The sequence below is a fragment of the Bombus affinis genome, chromosome 13, assembly GCF_024516045.1.
Source record: "Bombus affinis isolate iyBomAffi1 chromosome 13, iyBomAffi1.2, whole genome shotgun sequence".
Taxonomy (NCBI): Eukaryota; Metazoa; Arthropoda; class Insecta; order Hymenoptera; family Apidae; genus Bombus; species Bombus affinis.
Window position 1 is genome coordinate 6779406 of NC_066356.1, and position 24075 is coordinate 6803480.

The following is a 24075-nucleotide window of genomic DNA, read 5'->3' on the forward strand; positions in this document are numbered from 1 at the left end:
AATAAGAGTTCAGATAAATGGAGTTCATATAAACAAAATTCTACTTCAATTAGAAAATGGTTGAAGCTTCATTGCAACAAGTATAGTTTAAATAATATCTCTGTATACGTAGATAATATAGTGGAAGAAAGTGGCGAAAGAATTGTTCGTTAATAAACAATTAAGTCGAGCAGGTAATATATGTCTACCAACCTTGGAAACGCTAGCCTCAGGTCAGCTCTGAGCTTGTTCAGAAGCTCGCTGACCGACGTGAATTGTCTCAAGGTCATCTCGCCGCTTCCGGAAGCGTAACCGGAACTCGAACTGGTTGTCGACGGCAGGGTACCATGCGGGTCTTGAACGCTTCCTAATGGACGCCTTCCCCATCGTCTGAGGGCGATCGCGTAGTCCTCGGCGTTGTACGTAGGTGGTCTTAATCGCTCCTGCAAAGAAAATCGCAAGGCTTTAGACATAATTGCTCGTCCGTCTGGCTCTGTATCAGGGCGAAAGTCAGCATAATTGAACAAAGACAGTAGCCTCGAGCCCGCTTTATCCTTTTACGAGCTCGCTGTGTTTTATTTCATCGAGCGTCGTACAAACATTCGCCGTAATTAAACGCCGGTGATTGAACTACCATCGTTTTCGCAATAACGTAACAACGAAGTAACGATAAACGTTTCCAAGCAGAAAATACGAGCGCGGAAGATCGAATGTCGAATAATGTTTCTATTTGTACAGAGAGGGAATCGAGAAATCGTGGAAATTACAGCCGCCATGAATGAAATATTCATGCGAGGGAGTGGAAGCCGGGCTGAAGTTAATTTCACAGCGCTTCAAACCATAAATCGATAAGATTATAGTGATTATCGCCTCGTGGCCCATAGGTTACGCTGCCGTGGGGACCGATCCCTCGTTGAAATGCGGGATCGATCGTGGAAATTAATTTACCGCCTCTGACTCACGGAGTCACCGCAAGTGCCTAGAGCTGCCTCTAAATTACGCCTCTAAGATAATTAAAACCCATATTCCCTTCCTAACTTGCTTCACCGCACGCCTTCGGACGTATTTCGGTCCAGTAGCACAGAATCGAGAACTCGGGTACGATTTATCGACCGATTTGCTTCGAAGGTCGACCCAACCGCTTCCTAAACGACGATCCAGGGATACAAATACTATTTAATACCGAACAAAACCGCTTACTCGATTGTGGTTTTCTACGCGCGGTTAATTGACCGGTTTTAAACGTGAAACCGAGTTTCTATCTCGTGGTTACCCGTCGCTTGCCCGCAAAAAATTAAGCAGAACCGCATCTTAACGATCCAACGATCCTCTTTCCGCGGAAGATTTCGAGCTGCACCTGGAATACAGAATTTATTTAGACGTAATAGACGATGTTCCAGGTCGTCGACGGTCGCGATCAATCATACGCTCGTTCGTTACTGAAATCGACGGAGGACGCCGATGGACCATCATCGTTTGATGAATACGGGGCTCGCTGGTAACGATGTATCCTTTGAAAAACGATAAAGTAATTAGAGTTCCTTTCCGGGATGCGCGATGCCGCGCGGACATGCACGTAAATCGTCTAACGACGATCATGATTGAGTAGAGGTGTGCATAGATCAATCATGGCTCATGTTTTTTTCGTCCGGATGAACACGAAACGGGATCTCACGAGAAGGAGATCGTTAGGGTAGGAAAGGGTTTACTCGTAAGCGTAGCAATTATGCGAGTAATTAGATATCTCGACGAAAAAGAGCGGTGGGTTACTCTGAATACTTGATGGCCTTAGAAGGATTCATGCGAAACAAAACAAACTCACGTACGTAACCTACATACCTGCACGAGGACGTCACGCTTTCCTGATTCGCGTAAGTGCTCGATGAGTACTCGCTTGTCAATGCGTTCGTGTCGTTTACTTGGTAGTAATTCACTATTTCGAGGAGAAGGAAAGAAATTCGTCGCTCGTAGAGAATGGAGAACGGCAAAGTTCGTGAACAGAGAATCTCCTTTATACTTGATCCAATTTCAAACTGGCGCGTATGCACCGCGTTTTTCTCAATTAGAGTGAAGACTTCGAACGTTGGTAAAAGTCGCGACTTTCACGAACATTCGAGTACAGTTTCCAATGGGTGTCTAGGCGAGGAACGCTCGACTCGTCTCGTTAATCATCCTATTGTGATGACGTAAATCTCTCATTAGCGGCACCACGTTATTTCTTTTTTGCAATATTAAGAAAAGAGAGACAACGAGGTCTCTCGATAATTAAGGTCAGGAGTCAGTCGTAACACGAATGGAACACGTCTCGGGAATAAGATACTTTTTTACGCAACCTTCCCTCTCTTCACCGTGGATTTCTTGAAAGATAAAAAAAAGTCGCATCGCCTTGGATTATCTTCGTTAATCACGTGCCACGCATTTGTACGGGGCACAAAAATAAGGATTTAACTTGAGTGTAAATATGTGCACCTCGAAGGGGTTAACGCGATGCACCGTGGCCTCTCCTCGATATTAATCATATTATCCGTGACTTATTACCTCCCTCGCAGTTTCACGACGCGTATAAATGCCGGCGGAGCCATTACGAACTGCAGAATTCAATGCATCCGAGGTTGGCGCATGTTAATGCATGCCTGGGTATTAAAAGCGTGGCTCGGCTAAGTATAAAGTGAATGATCGGTCCGACGATTCGGAGGCGAGCGCTAATAATCAAACGGTTGACAGGACGACAGCTTGACAAAACCGCGTTTTATAAACGAGCAGGCTGGATGGTATGCGATGCCCGCCATTCATCAGCGAAACTACGCCAACGTTTATATTTATGAAACTGTTCGTCTAGTAGATTGTTCCATTTATTTTGAACGGAAATCGCATTCGTATTATAAATCAGCATTCCATGTTTCAAGAGATGCAAACGGGAGAGATACAAATTCGAAGAAGGAAATACTTTTGAACATCAACGCAAGAGGATCTCTTGAAAACAAGATTAAATCCGATTAAGTTCAGTAATCTTTCTTTCTCGTCGATTTCCCCGATCGTACATCTTCTCCCTTTAGTTGATCCATAATTGTAGCGAAAAATAGTGTACAGGAACCTCAATGTATGCATAATATAGCTATTTGCACTTACTGGTTACGACAAATAGATTGGAAGTGCACGGATTATGATAGAAAACAAGCTGTTTCCACGGGCTTAACGACTCATAATTTCCTTCCTTTAACACATTTCTGGATCGTTTATCGAACGCTAGTTCTCACAGCGTCGTAAACACAAAACGACCGACAAGCGAAATATACGCCTATCTACTTATAGGTACTGTATTTACTGACCGAACGTTGAACGATAAATCGATAACGTTAATCAAAAGCATCCTGTTCATATTCTAATATGCGTCGTATCATCGTCCAGGTTAAACGATTAGATCCTCGTCTTCGTCAGGCTAATCCTTTCGATTCAAGACACACTGACATACCTTTTCCGGTTGTGGACCCCACGGCTTTACCACCAGCAACTCCTCCTCCGCGTTCGGAGCCATGTCCGTCTCGCTGAAACATATAAAAAGAACGAATTTTATTTTTAGTCCTATGTCAAGATAGATATCTTCGTTTTTAAGTCTATCCCGAGACAGGTAGATCTTGGTACGAGCAACACGAGGAAGGGATTAATGATCTTTAAGATGGTTTGAATTGCTCATTTTAATCGTTTGCCTTCCATACGAAATAAAGTATTTGGAATTATTAAAAATCGATATTCAAAATAATTTGTAAATTAGAAGGAGATTAAATTTGCATTGAAGTAAAATCTTCAATGCAAGAGATTTCTTATACTGGAACAATTAGTCATTTGCCAAGTACATTAAATTATATGGATCGAATCACAGATTCGCGAGAGTGAAACTTTGATAAAATAAAAATCTGCGAAGCGTGAAATACAAAACCAGTTTGTTACAATCGCTTTTGTTCCTTTCCTTCTTCATTCGATTCGTTGCACATTTTCTTAACAATTTGGAACAATATTCCAGTGCAGCACTAAAAGAGATAAGCTATCCTTTTCGTCAACGTTACGGTTAATTGGCAATTGATATTCTGTATCAGGTGTGCCATGCGTTATATGGAGCGACTCGAGAGAATTTTATTTGCGGAATTCTTAAACGGTACCTGGCTCATTCGTTCCGCCGCGACGGAGACGAAGGCATGCAGAGGCTTCGTCGTTTCAATCACACTCGTATCGCGTCCGGCCTAAACTTCAGTTCCGCTAGATCATGCCGGATTACACGGTTCATGGCTGCTGCCGATGCAATTTATTATAGGAAGTCGCCCCGGCCATTACGAGGAATTCTTATCTATCTCGGTCCGATCCATCCGTCCTGAACGAGCAACTCGCTTAAGCAGTGCCAATTAGCCTAACGAATTTACAATAACAATTATTGTTAATTAATGGTTTTCGCACCTCATTAAGGGTTCACGAGCTGATTAGACTTGCATTAAATCGTACACGACGTTGCCATGGAATAATCATGTTGTTCCGGAGGGTAGCTTGCGAATTAGCCTAATACACTGTCACGCGTCCCTCGAGTTTGCTAATCAACCTTCTATGTTGGTAGCTTTAACCATTCAGTATTCATCTAACCTGTGTCTGTTAAGTAGCAAGGCTCTTTTTCACGGAAATATTCAGATGGAATTCATAGATTACAAGATCATAATGAAATTTTTAATTGATAAATTAATCATTTTCTGAGATATGCAAGAATCTCCTAGGTTCTATCCTCTGATCAAATATTACTAAGATCGTATTGTATGGAGAATATCTCAAACACACGTTCTGCATTTAGTACAACTGTTAAGTAAAATTTAGAATTTGACACTGACACACACTATCTTTGCTCTTTGTAATGTATTGCAATTGTAGATGTGAAACTTTCATTCAATACGCGTGTTTATCTGTGACACTGTGTCGAATCCATCAGATATAAGCGATCAGACCCGTGTCTCCTTCGGGGACCGGTGTCACAGCTCCGTACGGTACTTACTTAGGAATAATCTCTATATAAGTATGAAAAATAAATGTCCCACCGGTTACTGTCTCTATATACTGTGATATCATATCAGCCGAATCTGTTCGATTCGTCGTCACATCGCTGCGCGACAGCGTTGCAGCGTACGAGCGAATAATCATCGATAATGGACCCTGGTGTCGACAGGTGAACGGTAAAAATCGAACGACCAAAATATGCCTCTTTGTCAGTCACTTGTTGCGCTCAAGCAGCACGACCATACTAATTTCAACGTAAACGTCTCTCTTACGACACGATGAAGCAACAAACCTTGGACACCCTAGAATTTTCTCCGAAAATAAACTCGTCGGAGCTATTGATCGCGGGCTAGTTAATCGTCGGTGGTTCAAATTTAATAGATTGAAGTATTTATGGTCGGGCCCAGAGTGGCGATAACATCTAACACGCGCAGCCTGTTATTCAGATAATCTTTTACCTGAACGAAAGCGTGGATCGTCGTTTCACGGTCGGGTGCGACGTAATGCAACGCGATTCCGCTTGGAGAAGGTGCGCGATACAGGGACACAGACCGCGCGGATGCTTCGTTTTGTGGGTTAGCCACGATAATAATAGGAGTCACGATCTTCTGTGTATTTGTGTGTGTGTGTGTGCCACGGTCACGAAGCGGTGTACGATCGTGTATCGAGTGATCGAAAGCGGGCCGGTTGCTACTCCTTCTTCATCATGCTGGATCAGAAATATCCTGGTGATGTTCGTCGAGAGCTCGTCCTGACCTTATGGGTTGCCTGAAATCGTGCCGATTCAGGTAATTTCGTCCATAAGTATGGCTATCAGTGATAATGACTTGGAAGTATTATAATACTTATAATCCGGCCGGTTGAAATTGGTTTTCAGTGGTTGGATCATCGGTGCGAACGTGTGTCGCGTTTCTGAAATTGTTAAACGCCTCATTGTGTGTCAGACGCACGACTTTCTGTCAAATCCATTGTCTGAATATATTACATATTGTAGGTGTATTAATTATGCCCGTATTCATCGTGATTATGCATCGAGCGAAAAGTCGATCTTCATATTAAAAATTTATAAGATTACGTTTACCATTATTTTAGAGAGGTGCTTCGGATGAATATTAGATCATTGAATTAGTTACATATATATATATTTGTTTATCGAGATCGAAACCATTCTTGTGCAATAAGTAATAAAATGTGTTTCTTAATGATATCAGCGTCGTGTGCTTAAAACTCTTTAAATTCGCAGTTTCTTCGTCCCTTTGCTTAGCCAGGTTTATCGCGCCGCTATGTAGAGCATCTTAAGAGAATTAACAATCTCTGGTTTAATATTTTAATGCGCGATAATTATCGCGAAATACCAATTAAATCGCACGACATTTAATTGAATCCTGCGCTTGCGCCATATTCGCCGACCTGTCGTTGTACACGTGTTAACGTAATAACCGCGTAACTATAATTGTGAACAGGAGGATATCCGAGGTATATCAGCGGAAAATACGAGTTCACCAAACTTGGAAGTGGTTAGGATATGCGATTCTGCGATTGCTTTCATTACCAACAGTTTATGGTGCGATGCTCGATTCCTGTTACGTGTTAAACAGGATTAATTTATTTCTCGAATTAATTGACAGGGAGTAAAATACCGAGATTTAGCATCACAGTCGGCAACCATCGCCGAGGATAATTTCAGATTCCGTACCGTAAATCGATCAGAAGAAAACTCCGTAGACGATGAACCCGTCTAAATCAAATTAATCGCGCTGCAGTCTTTATTATTTTCATTAAATAACATTTAGTCGTTTACGATTTAGCCTTTTACGATCCAATTTCCAGAGATCGACAACCTTGCTGCTCTAATTCCTGTTCGCTTATAAAATTCATGCGTTAGAATATGGTTATTTTCTCCTGCTAAACCAAAGAAGAATTCGTGCGTTGAAAAGCCAATTTCACTGTAATCGCAATAATTCGAAAGATTAGGTGAAAAGACCTAATCTTTACTTTAGCGTCTCTTTCATTCTCAACGAATGATCAAAGGAACATCAAAGTCATACGAAGATGCGGCTTCGAGATCTAATAAAAATTCCTGCAGGTTACAAGTGCCGTCCTGGCGAATCGTAGATTTGATTTCCAGAGGCCGTGCAGCGTCAGCAGCAAGTGCTGTCAACGAATCGCAGCGGATCCAATCCGGCCGTGCTCATCACCATTAATCTTGAAAAACGTTGTTTCACCGGGGCTCCGTACGGTCACGGGCGATTCTTCGCGTGTCAAAGGGGGCCGCCTCGCGGAAACGTCAGCCCCGTGCATACGGAACGCGCGGTTGCGAACGCGTGCTCGTCAGCTCGGCGATCTTGAGCGGTGGTGTACGAGCATAACGTAGTAGCCGAGGTAGCTACGGAGTAGATAGATACTTACTCGAGGAGGACAGCCGAGGCATTGACCCGCGCGCGAGCGGTTAGACACGCATACGCACGCACTTTTGCACGCTTCTCGCTTGCGCGAGCCAGCTCCTCTGTGCGCTTGCTACACAGTCACGGTGTCCTTTAAGGAATTCCAGCTTTCCGCCGGGTATTCCCCGACTCAGCGACGTAAGAAAATTGGAGAAAGTAGCGAATCATGGCGACACGAAATTGCGAGACGATTCGCCATGGTGCACACAGAGAGGTTCAATGGCACGTAGCTCGAACAGGGCCAAGTTCACCGGTGATATCAACCGATTCTACTTTAGCGAGCCAGCGGTGTGTCCCTGATGAGGCGAACGTGTTTCTGGAACGCAGGCTTGGAAATCGGGTCGGCGACGTGGAACAGTTGCAACAATCGAATCATCGCCGATGTGCGAGTGTTTCTTTCGCGCGTAACAGTAAAACGCGATTGATTTAACCGATGATGCAGCCTGATTTATAATGACCCTTCGTTAGAGCGACTCTGCACTTTGTCAGACTTTTTCCTCTCGTTTCAGCAACGTCGATAAAATAAACTGTCCGGGGAAGGAAACGTTCCTGGTAATTGTCCGACCGCTTAAAATGTCGCCGTGGTGCAATTTGCACCGCAGCGTTCCTTCCAGCAGGCATTCCTAGCATTTTAATTCCTCGAAAATTGCGAACACCGCCAGGATCGGCCCGTTATTGCGAAGACTCGTCGGCCACAACGCCATGGCTGGCTCGCCGTGTACACGAGAGGATGATGGTCGCGTGCACCATGCGAGAGCGCACGTTCCGCCCGTGAATAGGTAATGCAATGCTCGAGGAGGCGCCATGACTCGGTCGAGTCGGTGTCCTCGTAGGCTTTTGCCGTGGATCTGCACCGCGAAAAATCCACCGATCGTCGATCCCGCGTCGTTGATCTTCGAGCAGGCCATTAGCGGGATATGCGAGAACATGGAATTTCTTCCTTCCCTACGTAAAGTTCTGTCTTTATGATAGTATGCGTTTCTTTTCGAATCGATTGTACTCCGATCATCCAGATAAAACACTCAATCTGATACGTTCTCGATTATGCCTCTCTTCGTTTCTTGTCTCTCCTTTTTCTAGGAATTCTACACCCTTGATTTGCCGAGTTCTTTCATTTTCTCTCACTTAGTAGTTTCACTGCTTGAACAATATTCTAGTTACATATCGGCATCAATGTTAGTACTCAATTATGCTCTAATTAAATACTCGAATTATGATGAAATTTTTCTCCGTTCCCCAGATATAAAAAGAGCAAAGTTTCTTACGGGCACAAAGATCAGAATTAAAACATTCGACAGAATTTACCCAATTCGCCATCATTCTTAATTCCAGAAAGCTCCTCTGTTCTACTTAAAATAAAAATTCCTGTCGATTACAATTCAAAGCATGATAATTCTATCTATATTCTTTGGAGCCAGGAAGCTGCTCGATTCTATTTTAAACGAGTTCCTGGAAATCACGATCCGGGAATGTAATAATTCCATCTATATTCTTTCAATGTTTACGCGTGGGTAATTGATTTGTTTTATCAGTCAATATTTCTCCGGAGAGAAATAAGATAAAGGAGTGGTCCGTACAAGAAGTAGTTCTCCCTCGCAATTACTTGGCGAAATGAAATCCATTCGGCGCACGGTGTTTCCTCGGGCTATTACGACGAAGGTCGCACGAACTGGGGAAGTACAGTTGAATCCATAGAGCCGAGCACATTGTAAGCATCACGGTACTCGTAATGCTTCCCGTCGGCTGTTTGCTCGAGGTATCGGTTATCTCGGGCCAGGAAGGATGAAGAGAGAGAATGCTGGAGGAGGCCGCGCGCGATCGGCAAAAGAGGCGCCACGACTCGATGCGGTTACCTTTATCCGCTTCGAATCCTCCGGAAAAATCACGTCGATCGAGACTTCGGATCGTCGATCTTGACGACCATTAGCGGACTACACGAGAGAGTCCAGAGAAATTTTTTCGCTATGGCACCACGATTCTCCTCTAGACGGTGGAATGCTAACTGACGCCCGGAAGTATAGTCGATCTTCCATAGCTGATCTTCCAGCGACCGAGAAAGAAGTCAATTCGCATTCCCGACGAATTCCCTGTTGGAAAAACATTGTTGGATATTTTCAAAGGTGCTCTACAAGTTTGTCTAACGTAAAACAGACCACGTATAAGTATACCGTGTTGCGTAACACCTCTTCCTCCTTCCTCTGTTTTCTTTTTTGTTTCTTCCGTCCATAGACAATCTTCGTGAGAGGCAATTCGCAGTCAATTAATGGACCCCATTGAATGCTAATGTGGCGTTAATAACCAAGAAGGATGTGTCGAAATACCCGGGGATCCGTTCCTATCGCAGTCACGATGTCTGAAGAACGATGTTTAAAAGCTCAAGATCGGTTTCGGTATTGAAACCGTGATATAATCCTAGTCACGGGGCATTCGAACACTCTTCGAGGTTATGAAACGTGACTACGATGAATGATGCGGTCCGCTGGCGTTTTTGTATCGCTTTTAACGGGACTGTGACCAGAGGATCGATTGTAAAGAAAGAACGAAAAATAGCGAGTGAAAACTGGGAAAGAACACGGGGAATAATTACCGTTTTAAAAAGAAGTCGTAATATGAGTCGAAGAATCGGGGGTACGTGAGACTTTTCCGTCAAGGAACAGAAACGAAACGTTCGTTACTTGGAACACTGTAATTGCTGAAATTAAGTAAACTGTAAATACAACTACGGGAGTTGCATTCTCCCGGGATACGAAAATGGCGCGTAGAAGTGTTCGCCGCTCGGTAAGAAAAGAACAAGATCCTTAGCTGATGATAATTAGCCCGGCAACTACTCTCTTTGGCATAAAAGGCTAATCTACGATTAACCTAGCCATTTTTTCTGGTCATAACATAATGCTCGCATTGCAGCTCTGGTAATTGTTCGCCATTTTTTAATTCCCGCTATCTGCAAATTTAGATCTCGCGGTAGCTGCATTTAACCACCGGTTTGCGCGTCTCGACTATCCGTAATTTCCACTTTCTAAAAGTTCGCAGCCCGTCTGTCCAATATACAAACGAGCAAATATTATCTCGTAAGAATAGGTAGCGTATTCGCCTTTTCCTAATTCTACCTTTCTTTAGAATCTAAGCTCTAAAATTCCATAAAATTTTAGAGAAATTGCGTTTCAAATATTCCAGATACCTTTCTCAATTCGATATTTCTTTAGAATCTAATTTATAAAATTCCGAATTCCTTTAGAACCTAAACATCACACAATCGCGCTTCGATCGCACTAGCATTATAAATACCTTTCTCGATTCGATCTTCTTTGGAACCTAATCTCTATAATTCCATAAAATTCCTAAGGAACAATCGCGTCTCGATGTCCCGATGTTGATATTCTAAACCCGGACGGCCGTATGTCTCAATAAAACGTTTATTGCAAACAATATGTTGCCGAGAGTCCTCCGATGACCGCTTTTCGCGAGGCTGTCACGCGTGACGACGAGTCTGGTGGAAAAAAATTCTCTCGATGACCTCGATACGGAATGAGCGCGAAGGATGTTCCAGGACGCGTGCACCAGGATCTCGGATGGTTGTATTGATTACAGTATTCCGCGACTCGCTACCGTGGTCGAGACACGAGGCAAAGAATTGAAAAAACGAGAAAAAAGAAAGCAGAGGTAAAGGACGATGGGTGGAAACGAAAGAGAAGAGAAGCTACCGCCGCCGCCGCCGCCGCCGCGGTTCAGGATAATAAATGTGAGATTGGATCTCGCTGGTCATCTCATTGGCTTCGACTCGCTCGAGCGAGCAATGATCGAGATTATTTGAATATCGTCCGGTAAATACTCGCTCGGCCAACTGAAAATGACGACCGTAAACACATAGTTGACGATTATAAGCAAGCAAGTCAGACCTCCTCGGGGATCACGTTGGAAACTACGAAGAAAAGTAGCGCAACTATGTGTTTATTTCTCATGATTTTCTTCTTGTTTTCCCAAGGAAAAGTTTCGAGCAACTTCAGCGGCGATTATCTATTCCGGATGGAATCGAAAGTGCGCACGAACAGCGAAATTATCTTGGCGAATGTCGATCGAGATATTCGATCGAGGCTGGTATCGCTGCTTGTAAGAATGTCTGAAGCGCGACAAGATTTTTGCGTTCCAGATTCGAGCGTGTCTGACCAGTCACGGCCGTGTCTACTGAATTTATCGTCACAGCTTGTGAAACTGAAAATAACAGAGGCGTTCCTCGCTTTCCAAAATTTCTCCCGTCTATAATTAATGATGCATTGTCCAGTTTATACATCTGGTATGTTTTTTTCTTTGATTTTTCGTTGCACTGCAAGTTGGTTCGAACGAAATTCCGCCACTTGAGGCACGATTGTAGCTGGACCGGGAAGGTAACACTTTCCTCGTCGGTGATTTTCATACGCGCGTGCGTAGACCCGGCTGATTGTTAGTTGTTATCGCATTAAACATGACGAGCGAGAGTCTGCGCAACGGGAAATGATACGTTGTTCGTCTACGTGCAACAAAGACAAGAGAAGAATTACGACTCCGCTAAGGCTAGACCGTGGATCGTCTAAACATAGAGACCGTGCGCTAACTGCATTTTTACCATGGTAATATCAACGAGTCAACGATGAATCCGCGTAAACGCTGCCCTCGTCCCGATAAATTATACATTCAAAAATGCCCGGCCGTGCCCGCTTTTAAATATTTTTAGTCCGTTAACCCTGAACTGGACACGCAAATATCCAACCTCAATGTTACGTTTCGAAGAAACACGTCGAAAGAAATTCTAAATGGGAAGATTGTGTTTAGTGTTTGCAACGGTCCGTGAGCAAAGATATAGAAGACATCGTGATAAAAGTCTTTGTAATAGAAGACAACTGGTCGAGGGTGTGTCTCGTTGGCAATACGAATCTAACGTGTGCTATGAATCATAAGCGCAGTAAAAGCGTACAAATAACCATGTCAATGATCTCACTTACGTGCCGACAAGACGCGTTTAATAATTCGATAGCGTTAAAAATTAGACCGTAATTTATAACTGTAATTTCGCAAATAAGAGAAGTCTAAACGAACCAAGTTCGTTGTTCGACTGTTTCCTGTAAAATTTCGTGGTAAAAGTTCGGCCCGCAAAGTGTCTGGGAATTGTCTAAGGCTTGATTTACAATTGTGATTTGGCCACGTGAGATCGTGGCTGGCCAAATATTATACAACGCTCCTTAAGTGGGTTGTTCGCGTTCCAGCCCCAGTCACGCTCAAAAAGCTGAATAACATTTGAATGAATTGTATACGTAGCGTGACCGGTTGCTGGTTGCCAATTAAGTCGATTTCCAGACACGAACTCTGCCAGAAATTTCAATAGAATGTTCATCCGGCTAGTCGATTAATTCTTCGAATTTCGAAAAATTGCTTTCACACGCATGTTTCAATACCCATAGAACACTGCCGATATAAGAATTACACGAATACATGTAAATACCGATGGAAGAAACTACCGAGCAGAATAAAGCGTATCGATGTCTACTCGAACGATCTGGAACGTCTGACGATCTTGAAAATGATTTTCTATCGTTTTCCTAGAACTGGTAGACTATAATCGGTTCCCGACGTGAATGATTCGTGTCCTGATGCTAGCCGTTGTATCTACAGGAAATTGAAGTCATTAATGCTCGACCAAGAGACGAGATACGCCCATTGGTCGTCGCTTCTTTCCACACGAACACGCCACTTTCTACCCGAGGGGCCGAAATGCTTTCCACTGGAATCGCCAGGCGGAAGGCGTTACTATTTTTTCTTTTTTCTTTTTTTTCCAAAGATATCGTCGATCAAGGAGGATGGTCCAATAGAGGGATTATCGTTATTAACCCATTAAGATGCGTGAAACTAGTGCTTTCTACCCTGTCGTGTGTCTCCGATCGCGTTTCATGGCAGTTTCTAACGGAAGGCCGTATCTGTTTTCCACAAAAAGATATCGACCACATGGATAATTATTTTTTCCCCGCGGTGAAACGACGAGCCGACGCTTCGTTTTACGCCGGGACGATTTGCAAGACAACTTGCAGCTCCGAAAGGGGAAGTGGTCGTTTTACTTTTGTGACGAACCAGCAGTGCGCAACGCGTTCGTCGTTGTCCTCGCGATTCCTCGCCTTAAGAAGGAACTAATAAATACGAGACTCGGCTCCTAAGTGAAATCTCCACGTTCCTCCTGTATATGTGTAACGTTTCATATCTTTTTCGTATCGCGTATCATTCATTAACGTCAATTAAATTCTATTTCAACGACGCGATGTTTTTACCGATGTCGGTGAACGCGAAGAAAATGGCACTGCTCCTCGTGTTATTTCTATCCAATGGAATCTCCTATTAAGTGTTTACATAAGGTGTTTTCGTCCATTTCTGTGATCGATAATGCAATTTTTCTAGAAATCGATACATACAGCGATTACAAATATTATTTGCGAATACTCTTATTTTCTAACGAACCGTTTTCTACGAGACTCTACATTTTATCTTTATAGGATCAAATGTCTGTAATCATATGGAAGTATTACTAAATTTAATATACTTTGATCTAATTAATTAGTATGTAAACGCTATAATAAATATTTACAATGTTGTACAAATACTTTCCGTAGCGTCTGTTCAAATATATAATATACTAGATATGTGTACGTATTATCATTAATAATTATTATCGATGCCATTAATTATTATTATCCGGTTATCTCAACCAGTTATGCAATTAGCTGAATAATGACGCATGTGTATATTTAATGCACACACGCTGTTTTCATAATTATTTTAACTCTTATTAGTTCCTTTTATTGTCCAAATAATTCTCAAACACGGTATATCGACGCTGAATTCTTTCAATATCCATTGAACATCCTTATGTATATTTTGCGTCGATTTCCAAGAAACCGGTCTGAAATACACGTTTCCCGCTACCAGGTTTAGATACGCACACGCGTGTTCGCCTATCCGCGTCTATCCGCCGATGCTTTCGATTTTATACAAAGCTTGGCAGTCTAGTTGAAACGTTAGAAAAGACGAAAACCATTTCGACGCTGATCCTTATTCGGTCTTTAATACGTAGCATTAAAGGCAACTCATATTGAGGAGATTAAAGGAAAACCCTCAGCGTAAAAAATATATAACTTTTAGTAAGAAAAGACGAAGAAAATAACTCAATCCCTAGGCATCCAAAATCTTCCATACAACATTCACTTCTATGATACTTGATTAATACGAAAACTTCAGAGTAAAAGATATCATTTCCAATAAGAAAAAGAATGGAAAAAGTAACCCAATCCTATGCTATCCAAAACATCGATACCACATTGGCCCCTTGTTGATTGGCTTTTAACAATATGCAGCGATACGTAGCTCGTATTGAAGAGATTAATGCAAAACCTCCCGTCTAGAAAATGTCATTACCATCGAAGGAAAAAATAAAAAAAGAATAGCTGAATCCCCTCGCGTGTCAGTGTTTCCACGACGTTAGTAGAACGATTCGGTAAGTAAGTGGTGGTTGGCGAGAGACATCGCTCGATCGGACTGAGCCATTGGGCCCGTCGCGTCGTTGCCTGGCAGCTAGTGTCCATTGTGAGGTCGTGTGCCGTTATGAATCTCTAGTTATAAAACGGATCCTCCGTCTGCCGAGGTCCCATCTTTCCCTCTCGCCGTGAAACGCATAACTGTATCCTTTACACGGGCACACGTGCACCACTGTGTCGTCTGGCGAACGGAAGAGGATCGAAAAAGAGAAGAACAAATAAGAACAGTACGAACCTAAAGTGACGTTTGACACTCGGGACCAAGAGAAATCTAATTTACAGCACCTTATAAAACGTTCCTCGGGTTTCGTATCGCTGTTGCACCGTTACGTGCTTCGATCCCTTGCGTTTTGCTGCGGCGAACGTTTGTTCCCGCGGCGACCTGTCCACGGCTCGCACTTCTTGCGCGATTATACTTGCTTGCATGGAAGAAATCTGAGAGAAGACGCGAGTCGGGAAGTTCGTTGAAAATTTTAAAGAAGTTCTTGGCTCTGCGTGACAGAGATCAAAGATGGACATAACAATTAGGTATGAGGCCTTTTGATATATTTTCATTGTTTTTACGCGGGGCGATGTTGATAAATAGGAGGTCACGTTGGTAATTAATTTTCTAGGTTTGAAGTTTCGTTAAAAAACCCGTCCCTTGAAATAAAGAGCAGCATCATTGACTCGTAAGTAAATGCGATATATCTTCTCTTACGTATATTTGAAAAATGGAATGGTCTTAACTGAGAACATTTCATAACTTCCACGTTCTAATTTTCTATCAGTTAGAGGCAAATGTATAGAGAAAGTCATTGATTTTAACGCCCCCACTATCCCACTGAAAAATATCTGCTCACTTAATATTCGCAAAAACGATTTCTAACTCATTACGTAACATCAAGATAGTGTCGCTGTCAAAGATCATAATAATTTCACGTTACTCCTCTCAATGTCACTTTATCCTGCGCTTTATAATCCTAACGATGCGATGCACACAAACTATTAGAAATATAAATCCGCCAAATCACGATATTCCTTCAGTGTCACACAAAATCCCAGCAACATTTTATCGTTCGTTTGCCTCAGACATTAAAACTCTAATACGTAGCTACTTTCTTGGCTAGTTTCCAAGTCTGACAATAAGACTGGAGAACATCAAATGACTGCATTTGTCATGGCGTAACGAATCACGGCGGGTCGTGAGAACGTTTCCCTGGGACAAGGGGAAACGATTTCGCGTACAAAATCGACACTTCCGCCGGCGCGAGTGTGTCTTTGTTCTGGCCAACAGACAAAGGAACGCGAAGTCACGGCTACATCGACTGTGCTCGGCTTGGCCAACCTATGCACACTGTGAACGAGGCTTTAGGAACTCCGTGGTTAGAATGCCGAGTCGCCGTGTGTAACGGGCATGGAATGCGCGAGAGGAAGTCGTGCGCGCTCGCAGAAATTCACGTTCGATCGGCTGAAATTCAGGCACGCCAGCCTCATTTCCCATGCAGGACGAGGGCCACGGCATTGCTACACGTGCTCTTAACTACGTGACGTGTTTACATGGACCACTAGGAAACGACATATACGCACCGTGATCGCGTGAAAAGGTAGCCTAGCGTGATTTATAGGTATTTCGTTATAGAGAAGATCCTGCTCTCGGAAGATGCAGTGGAAGAAATAGTTGTCAGAGGGAAGATAACTATCCGAAGCTTGAGCCATCAGAATCTCAGAGTATTTCATACTTTGGATCGCAGGAGAAAAAGTCGTTGGAAGATTGATCGGACATCGATCAATCTCTGACAAAATATGGTAAAGTATAATTTTTCATTACTAAAAAGTGCCGAATCTAAAGCGTAAGCGAATGATAAACGAAACTAATCTGGTTGTCATTGTAGCGTAACAGTTTCTACAATGAATCGTTGGTACAGTAGCAACTAGCTAGCGTGAACGGATCATTACCTCGTTGCCGGTTTCCGATCGTTCGCGGGACGATTTAATGGACCGTTCGCAGACCGTTTGCTCTGTTACAGCAAACCGATCATCGTCCGTTTCTTTCGCCTTGAGAATCCTCTCAAATGCTTCCGGAAGCCGCTGGATAAATAACGTCTCGTAAAAACGGAGAACCTTTCCGTGGTCCATGGCGTCGATCCGCTTACATTTTACATTGATGTAGCAAAAAGCAGATACTTTGATTATTCGCTCAACCAGCAACAACGTACACATTTAGGACGCTGCTCTTTCTAACATTCATAGCGATTACACGCTCTATTTTCACGTCTATCGACATTGTTTCGCGTGGAAAAACTGCAAAGGGAAGCTCGAAGAATCGTTTAGAACCGTGACAGGCTCGTTCGATATTTTCTTTCCTCTTGAGCAACGTGACTAGAATTACTTGGATAGAGTAGTATGTATAAGAGACTACTTAATCCATCAACGAAGAAAATGCTTCACCGATGTAGTTAATGAATCACTCGAGCGGACGCACGTCGGTTAAACATCGCAGATCTGCATAGAAGACAATTAAGAGTCGTTAAAATAATTCCGGTTAATTAAATGTTTCCAGTTGACGGACAGACGTCGCGATGGAAAGTCGGTTTTGTTCGCGACTTTCATCTAATTAATCCGACTGTCCCTGTTTCTCGGTGATATATCGCAGTGTGGGTGGAAATACGGAAATAAATGGTTCGCGTATGTTTAATAATAGATCTGAGGCTGTTCTAGCTTGAAACGGTAACGGTGAACGGAATCGAAAATAAGCGTCCCTGGGTGAGAGAAAAAAAATGTAAAGATGTGGCAGGTAATTGGACGCCGGTAATTAACGGATGATAATCACGATAATGATTACGGCGATGACGACGATAATAGTGGTATCGTTGTATTATGCTCGTAGCAGGTAAGTTTACGCGTAAATCGCCGCGTTTCTCACATTTCTTTCAGTCAATCGACTAATTTATGGTTACCGTATCTTCTATATTTTCAACGTTTAGATCATCTGGGAACTTGTTGCAGATACGCCAGTACCTGCTGCTACTAGCAACGGAAGAAGAAAAGAGACTAAGATGACATGCATGAACAGGAAGAAGAGGAAGAGGAAAAAGAAATGTACCACGTTGGATCAATGAGAGGCGCTTTCACGATAATAAATATCTCACCATTTATCACGTCAACTGATTACGCCTGGAAAAACGTTACCGATTACCATTTTCAATCATCCTCGGACAGATCGATTTACGATTTCAGCCATTTTAGCCGGTCGATCATTCATCGTGTTAACGGCAAGGGACACGAAGTGAGACGTGCCATTCGAATGGCACAACCGCGTTTAAGAGCCGAGGCGAACGCGTTTTGTCGCGGCAATTAACGAGAAGGAACTTTCTTATTAACTTTCCTCGAAGAAGAGCACCATGGTGAAACTTTTACGCGGCCGCCGTGGCAAAGAATAGAGAAAGAAATTGTCGCGTGCCGGCCGGCTTCTCCAATCGTCACGGTCTATATATTTTAATTTTTAGTCTTACTGCTCGGGCAATCTGCCAAGAGTGAACGACAGTCGCATTTGTTTGGCGTATCATCGCGTGCGCACGTACCATATTAGTTTCTAACAATTTAATCGGTAATTTCTTGATGTTACGGGAAAGTGATCGGGCTCGTCGAATGATACCGTTTCGGATAGTTAAACGCCGAGAATTAAACAAGTTGAAATACGCTCGCTAGCGCCGAGATGTCCCTGAACTACTTTCCAACGCGGAATGCGAGGAAACTATCAATTTAAAGAGACACGCTTGAAAAACGGAAATTTATGCAACCGCATCTGATGAGGATGCAAGTGTTTGATAATACAAATACAGTACATTTTAGAAAGTTCGATAAAAATTAAAAATTCCCCTAGATTTAATTACCGACAATTTAACGGCCGTGCGAATGCGTAAAGTTCAAGTACCCCAGAAAACTGATTGTAATCTTGCCTCGGAATCGTATACAGAAATTTATCATCGTTACACCCGTTATTTCATATCCGGATTATTATAAATATAATTGATGCGTGTTCATTAACTCGACTCGAGTAATTTACATTCCTAGATCTCGATTGCGTTGTGCGTAGAGCAGTATTTTAATAGAGTGGTTTCTTTCTCCTGGTTTTTTTACAAGTGCTTTTAGTGGAACTTGTTTAGTCGCTTTGATTAAAGTTCGTATTTGTCCTATCACCTCCGATCTGAATCAGCGCGCTCGTACTTTTTTCTAAGCGCGATTCCCCAGATATACGTGCGTGTGTGTGCAACCGTTCGTATACCAGAAATTTAATCAATGCGACTGCATGCAATTAAAAGTAAAACGTGTTTTGAGCTTGTCTTATCGTTCTCATTAAAATTGGAAGAGCATCGCTGTATTTCTTTACGTTTTGCTTTGGCTAACGTCCGCAGGAATTAACGAGCAACTTATTCTCTCTGATGTGGTAAAAGAATCGTGTTTCTTCAGCCTATCTCCATTAATATTACACTGGTAACATACGGTGCTAACATACGGTGTAGCGGAAGTTCTCATGGAAACAATCCGACGTTTCCAAAATATTCATTACTCGTTTATCTTTTACTTATTAGCATCGAGTATCGTGAAAATTGTATTCGTACGATCAGCGTGTTGAAGCGATTTGTACTTTCAATCTCTAATAACACTTGAAGGAATGTATACCATGAATTTTAATATACATATTTCAATTTCACTCTGTCGGATAAAGAAGATAGCAATTAGAGATGCGATACGTCTCTCCGCAAATAAGATACTCTCGTTACCACTTTCTACGATCGTTTAATTCGTATGATAGCTATCTTCCGTTCCTGTATCTGTAATTACAAAGGGGACGATTAACATTCATTCATTACCAACAGTGTAACAGTTTGCAACCCCCACCTGATCTACGTATTAACATATGTTAAATAAATATAGGATAGGACCGATCGGACGAGTTTCTAGTTTCAACCCTTTTCCGGGATTTAAATTCTATTTGCTCTATTTTACAAGCTTCCCTCTTTTATCGATCGTTCCGCTACACGAAAGACGTGGCTTGATGGAAACTGTACGTTTTATGATTAGCTCGGTATAACGTATGTTGGTGGTAGAATCTGTTTATTAGTATCCGAGGGCATTAAATCGCTGCGTACATCGTAAATTGGTACAAAGTTACAAGTTACGTTTAACGAGTGACCGTCAAAGGAGTCCTCCTCGTGGTCCGTGAAACTACAGCTGCACGAGCACGGAGGAGAAAAAGTGGTCGGTGCGTATTTACGTAAATTGGTGCGTATGCCGGCCAATAAAATCATTACGTTGAAACGGAGAATCTATGGGCACGAAATCCAAGCACCGTTATGTATCCAGGATGGACATCGAGCGGCTGATTTACTTAAACCCGGAATGGCAGTCGTTCTCATTATCGGTCACTTTATTCCACGTGGAAAAGGATGTTGAACCGTACACGTGTATCCTGATCATTTCCAGGCTGCTACTCGCTATATCAAAGTTACAGAATCTCATAATGTTGCTAGTGAAACACGAATATCTGTTTCTTCTTTTCCATCTAGACAATTTGTTTCCGTTAAGATAAGATATCTATTAGGAGGATCGATTCGTACATGAAATGTCCGTGACACGATTCTTTCACCGTGACGTGATTGATTGGTGAACATTGAGAGGTGAATGTTCTTCGTCCTGTGCCGCAAGGAGGAGAACGATCACGTAAGAAACGCCTAATTTATTATGCCTCACTACTCCCGTATCATTAATTTCTCCCTGCCTAAATAATTACTCGAGTTCGCGTTAGTGGTTCGCACGACTTCTGCGTGTGCACACCCACGCGGTTATGTAACAGCCGTACCCTGAGTTATTAGGCACCGATCCACGGCTAACAAAGAAAGTAATCGGCACAAAGATACCGCGACAGCGTTAATTGAATCGGAGCCAGGAATTTAGCCGCGTTTAAGGCCTCGCCTCGAGACTCGTAATTCTCTTTCGTCGATTTGCCCAAGTTTCCATTGTCCCACGGACACGTTTCATAATTATTATTCATCGCGAATAGATGGTGAAAGAATAATAGTCCCGATTCCACGGCTTGTTTTTCGAATAGACTCGTTCCGCCGTGCAAGGGTTTTCATTCAGGAGAACAATAGTATTCCAGCATGTTCCATGATTGTATATGCAACAAAGAGCAGAATATAATAACGTCGGTGTAATCATTCGCGAGAAAACGTGCCGAGTGATTTTGCATTAAGAAAAAAGACGCGGTATTTTATAATTGCCGTAATTGGCACAAAACTAACGATCATCGGTCTTTTTCACGGTGAACATAGATGCGTTCTCGTGCGCTGGTTTATTAGCAGCAGCAGCTCTTCGTCAGGTGTGCATATGTGTGTAAAGACTAGTTGCCTGATTCGTAGTGGTTCGCGTGTTTCCTTTTTACAGTCGACCGTGTGTGAATGAAATTGCACGACTCGTTAAGGTTTTTTTTACGGTCGAAAATGCATTAGAAGGATCGTCAGAGTCGGAGAGATCCAGAACCGGCGTTTCCTTAAAGGGACGAAGCGAGGAAGTTCAAACGAGATCCTGTCGTCGTCATCTTCGGGAAATGGTCGAAAAATAAAGGACATTAACGTCCTATGTTCGCGTGCATCAAGACATCTTGGATAACATGTCTTATCGGTACTATGTATCAAACGTAACATCTAATTTTTAAATCCAAGTTTCTAAGTAAACCTGTCCTCACAGACATTTCACTACGTCCAATTTCCAAAATTTCCACGATAGTCTACCTTTCGATTATCGCATAGAATCGGATTCGATAAAGGTACAAAACGCAGAATGCAAAGAGGTTACCTGAATTTCCTATGAGTCACACGTGATCTACGTTCAACCTTCCCGATGCATGGTTCGAAGCGCACGTGAAATAAAATTTATTCACGAACTAGCACGATGCAGATGAAAATTAATTTTCATTGTTGAAATCGAATGCAACTGGCACGACTTTCGTTCACCGGGGTCTCGTGAGGGAAGAGACATTCGTTGACGCGATCCGCTCTTTAAGACGACCGGAGGTTTACTGACACCGGCGCCTCCACCTGTTCGTAATGTAAGCCAGGTTTCAGTTTATCCTGTGATGCGTCACGTAGAGGGGCAGAAAGGACAAACGTGAAGAGTATGTGGTCGATATTCAGTCGTTTTCTTACCATATATGCATGTAAAATAAACACGAAACAGACACTGAATGGTAGATCTAGCTTTTAGAATAGGTAATCTTCGTCACGGACGTAAAACGATTGCAACGGTTATTGCATGAGTATTATCGCAGAGACTCAATTCACGAACAAGAATTTACTGCTGTATCAAACTGATTTTTAACGTCGTTTTCCATCACATTTATTCTCATTCTGTGATGTTTACTTGAGAATATAAAAAGATGGCGATCGTAAAATTTGAAAAAGTATGAATATCGAGCTATTATAGATATCGAATTGAAAGAACATCTTTTGAAATAGCTTTATACCTTTATTGTGTATTATTATTGTACTTACAGCATATTAAACGCTAGAACACGCTGACGAAGTAGGAATTTCTAAATAATCAGATGAACGTTCGAAAGAAAGGAATTTTTAATTTGATCTTCGAATTAGCGAATGCATTAGTTTAATACTGAATATGGCCACAAGGTGGCGGATGTTACCGCGACTTTGATTTGGCGGGAACAGAGATACGTAGGTGAAAATTACATAATTTTGATCGATGAAAGAGATGCTACAATAATATTCAAATATCAATTATAGTCGTGCGAATAAGTCGACGAATGTTAAGATGTCCATCACTGTATTATAAATGAAGTGGCACTATAGACAAAATATGTACTGTACTTAAGTGCAGTAAATAAATATTATAAAAGTACAAAACTGTAGATTTTGCTTACGATTACATATAAGGTATCTTGTTCTATATCTTGTTTGTAATGTTATACCACAATCTAGTTTCAATTCTACTTCTCTAAGTATTGCGATCTTATCTATTCTTGAATCGGTAACGTTGGAACTGACACTTAGATGGTAAGGAAGTTCAGCAAAACATGTGACATACAAAACGAAACTTTGCATATCAAACTGTATATATTAATTTATGTGTACATGATTAACTATTGATTATGATTAATGATATAATTATGTGTATGTAATTTACTTCCCCTTTCTTTTGTCTCTTTGTTTCATCTTTTTCCTCATTTTGTCTCCTTTCATCTTTCTTTTCCTTTTTATACCTGTTGAATTCATTCTTCCTCTCCTCTTCCTGTCATTATATTTCTTTCATATCCCTAATAATTCTTTTCTTATCTTTTTCCCCTTTTCCTGTTTTGTTTTTGCTTTCCCTTTTGTTTTTTTGTTTTTTTTTTTTTTCGTACATCGAACTGTGACTAACGAGATACAATGATACACGAAACTATTCGAATTTACTATAGGAATTTTTGTATGAATATAGAATATATTATGTTCATTGTATCAAACTTCTTGAAAATATATATGTTATCAGATCTGTTTCAAATTTTACCAATCACTGATTATTAATTGCGATAATCGTATCTTGTTACAGTGCTAGTGAGATTTTAAAACGTTTTGTATAATGTATACAATAAAAGTTTCTAAAAAGGTTAGTAGGATTTTATTTTAATCTTACTTGTCAATATTATAACCTTACTCCACATTAGAATCATATTTTATTTTGTTCTATGTCGATCGAAAATAATAAAAAGTGATGATAAAAGAATTTTGAATGTCTTAAAACATTTACGAATAATAACAGCAGGTACAAATAACATATACATAATTGATGAAAGTTGTCATACGAATAACATATGAAAAAGTCTTAAAACATTTAGCACTTATAACATTTATACAAATAATTGACTATAATCGTCAGATTAACAATAGCATTACTGATTCATAATAATGTATGAGTAACATATAATTAATAAAAAATTTTCATACGAATGAAATATCAATAAAGGAATAATAAATATGTATATGTCTGTATATGTCTGTATGGCTCGTCTGTATACATATGTACGTATAAAA

The 24075-nt window shown here is 41.6% G+C and overlaps 1 protein-coding gene and 1 long non-coding RNA gene across 7 annotated transcripts in view; one reads left to right on the plus strand and one right to left on the minus strand.

Annotated features, from left to right (window-relative positions):
• Positions 1-24075, minus strand: part of LOC126923356 (uncharacterized) — a 50450-nt gene that overhangs the window by 15223 nt on the left and 11152 nt on the right. For 2 of the 5 annotated variants that reach the window (XM_050736726.1, XM_050736725.1), the window contains 2 exons: positions 3452-3524; positions 193-422 (listed from right to left, as the gene is read on the minus strand). In XM_050736726.1, coding sequence (XP_050592683.1) covers positions 193-422; positions 3452-3524 — 303 coding nt within the window. Of the gene's footprint in view, positions 1-192; positions 423-3451; positions 3525-4136; positions 4382-4428; positions 4808-21844; positions 22783-24075 lie in introns of those variants that run through there. The other 3 variants (XM_050736728.1, XM_050736729.1, XM_050736727.1) reach the window with 3 other exon arrangements.
• On the plus strand, positions 15422-19033 carry LOC126923380 (uncharacterized). Of its 2 annotated transcripts, XR_007713136.1 has the most exons (5): positions 15422-15532; positions 15619-15675; positions 16114-16792; positions 16879-17876; positions 17993-19033. It is a non-coding gene; the product is annotated as an uncharacterized LOC126923380 (long non-coding RNA). The 2 variants fall into 2 exon arrangements; XR_007713135.1 differs by lacking the exons at positions 15422-15532; positions 15619-15675 and having other exon boundaries at positions 16707-17876.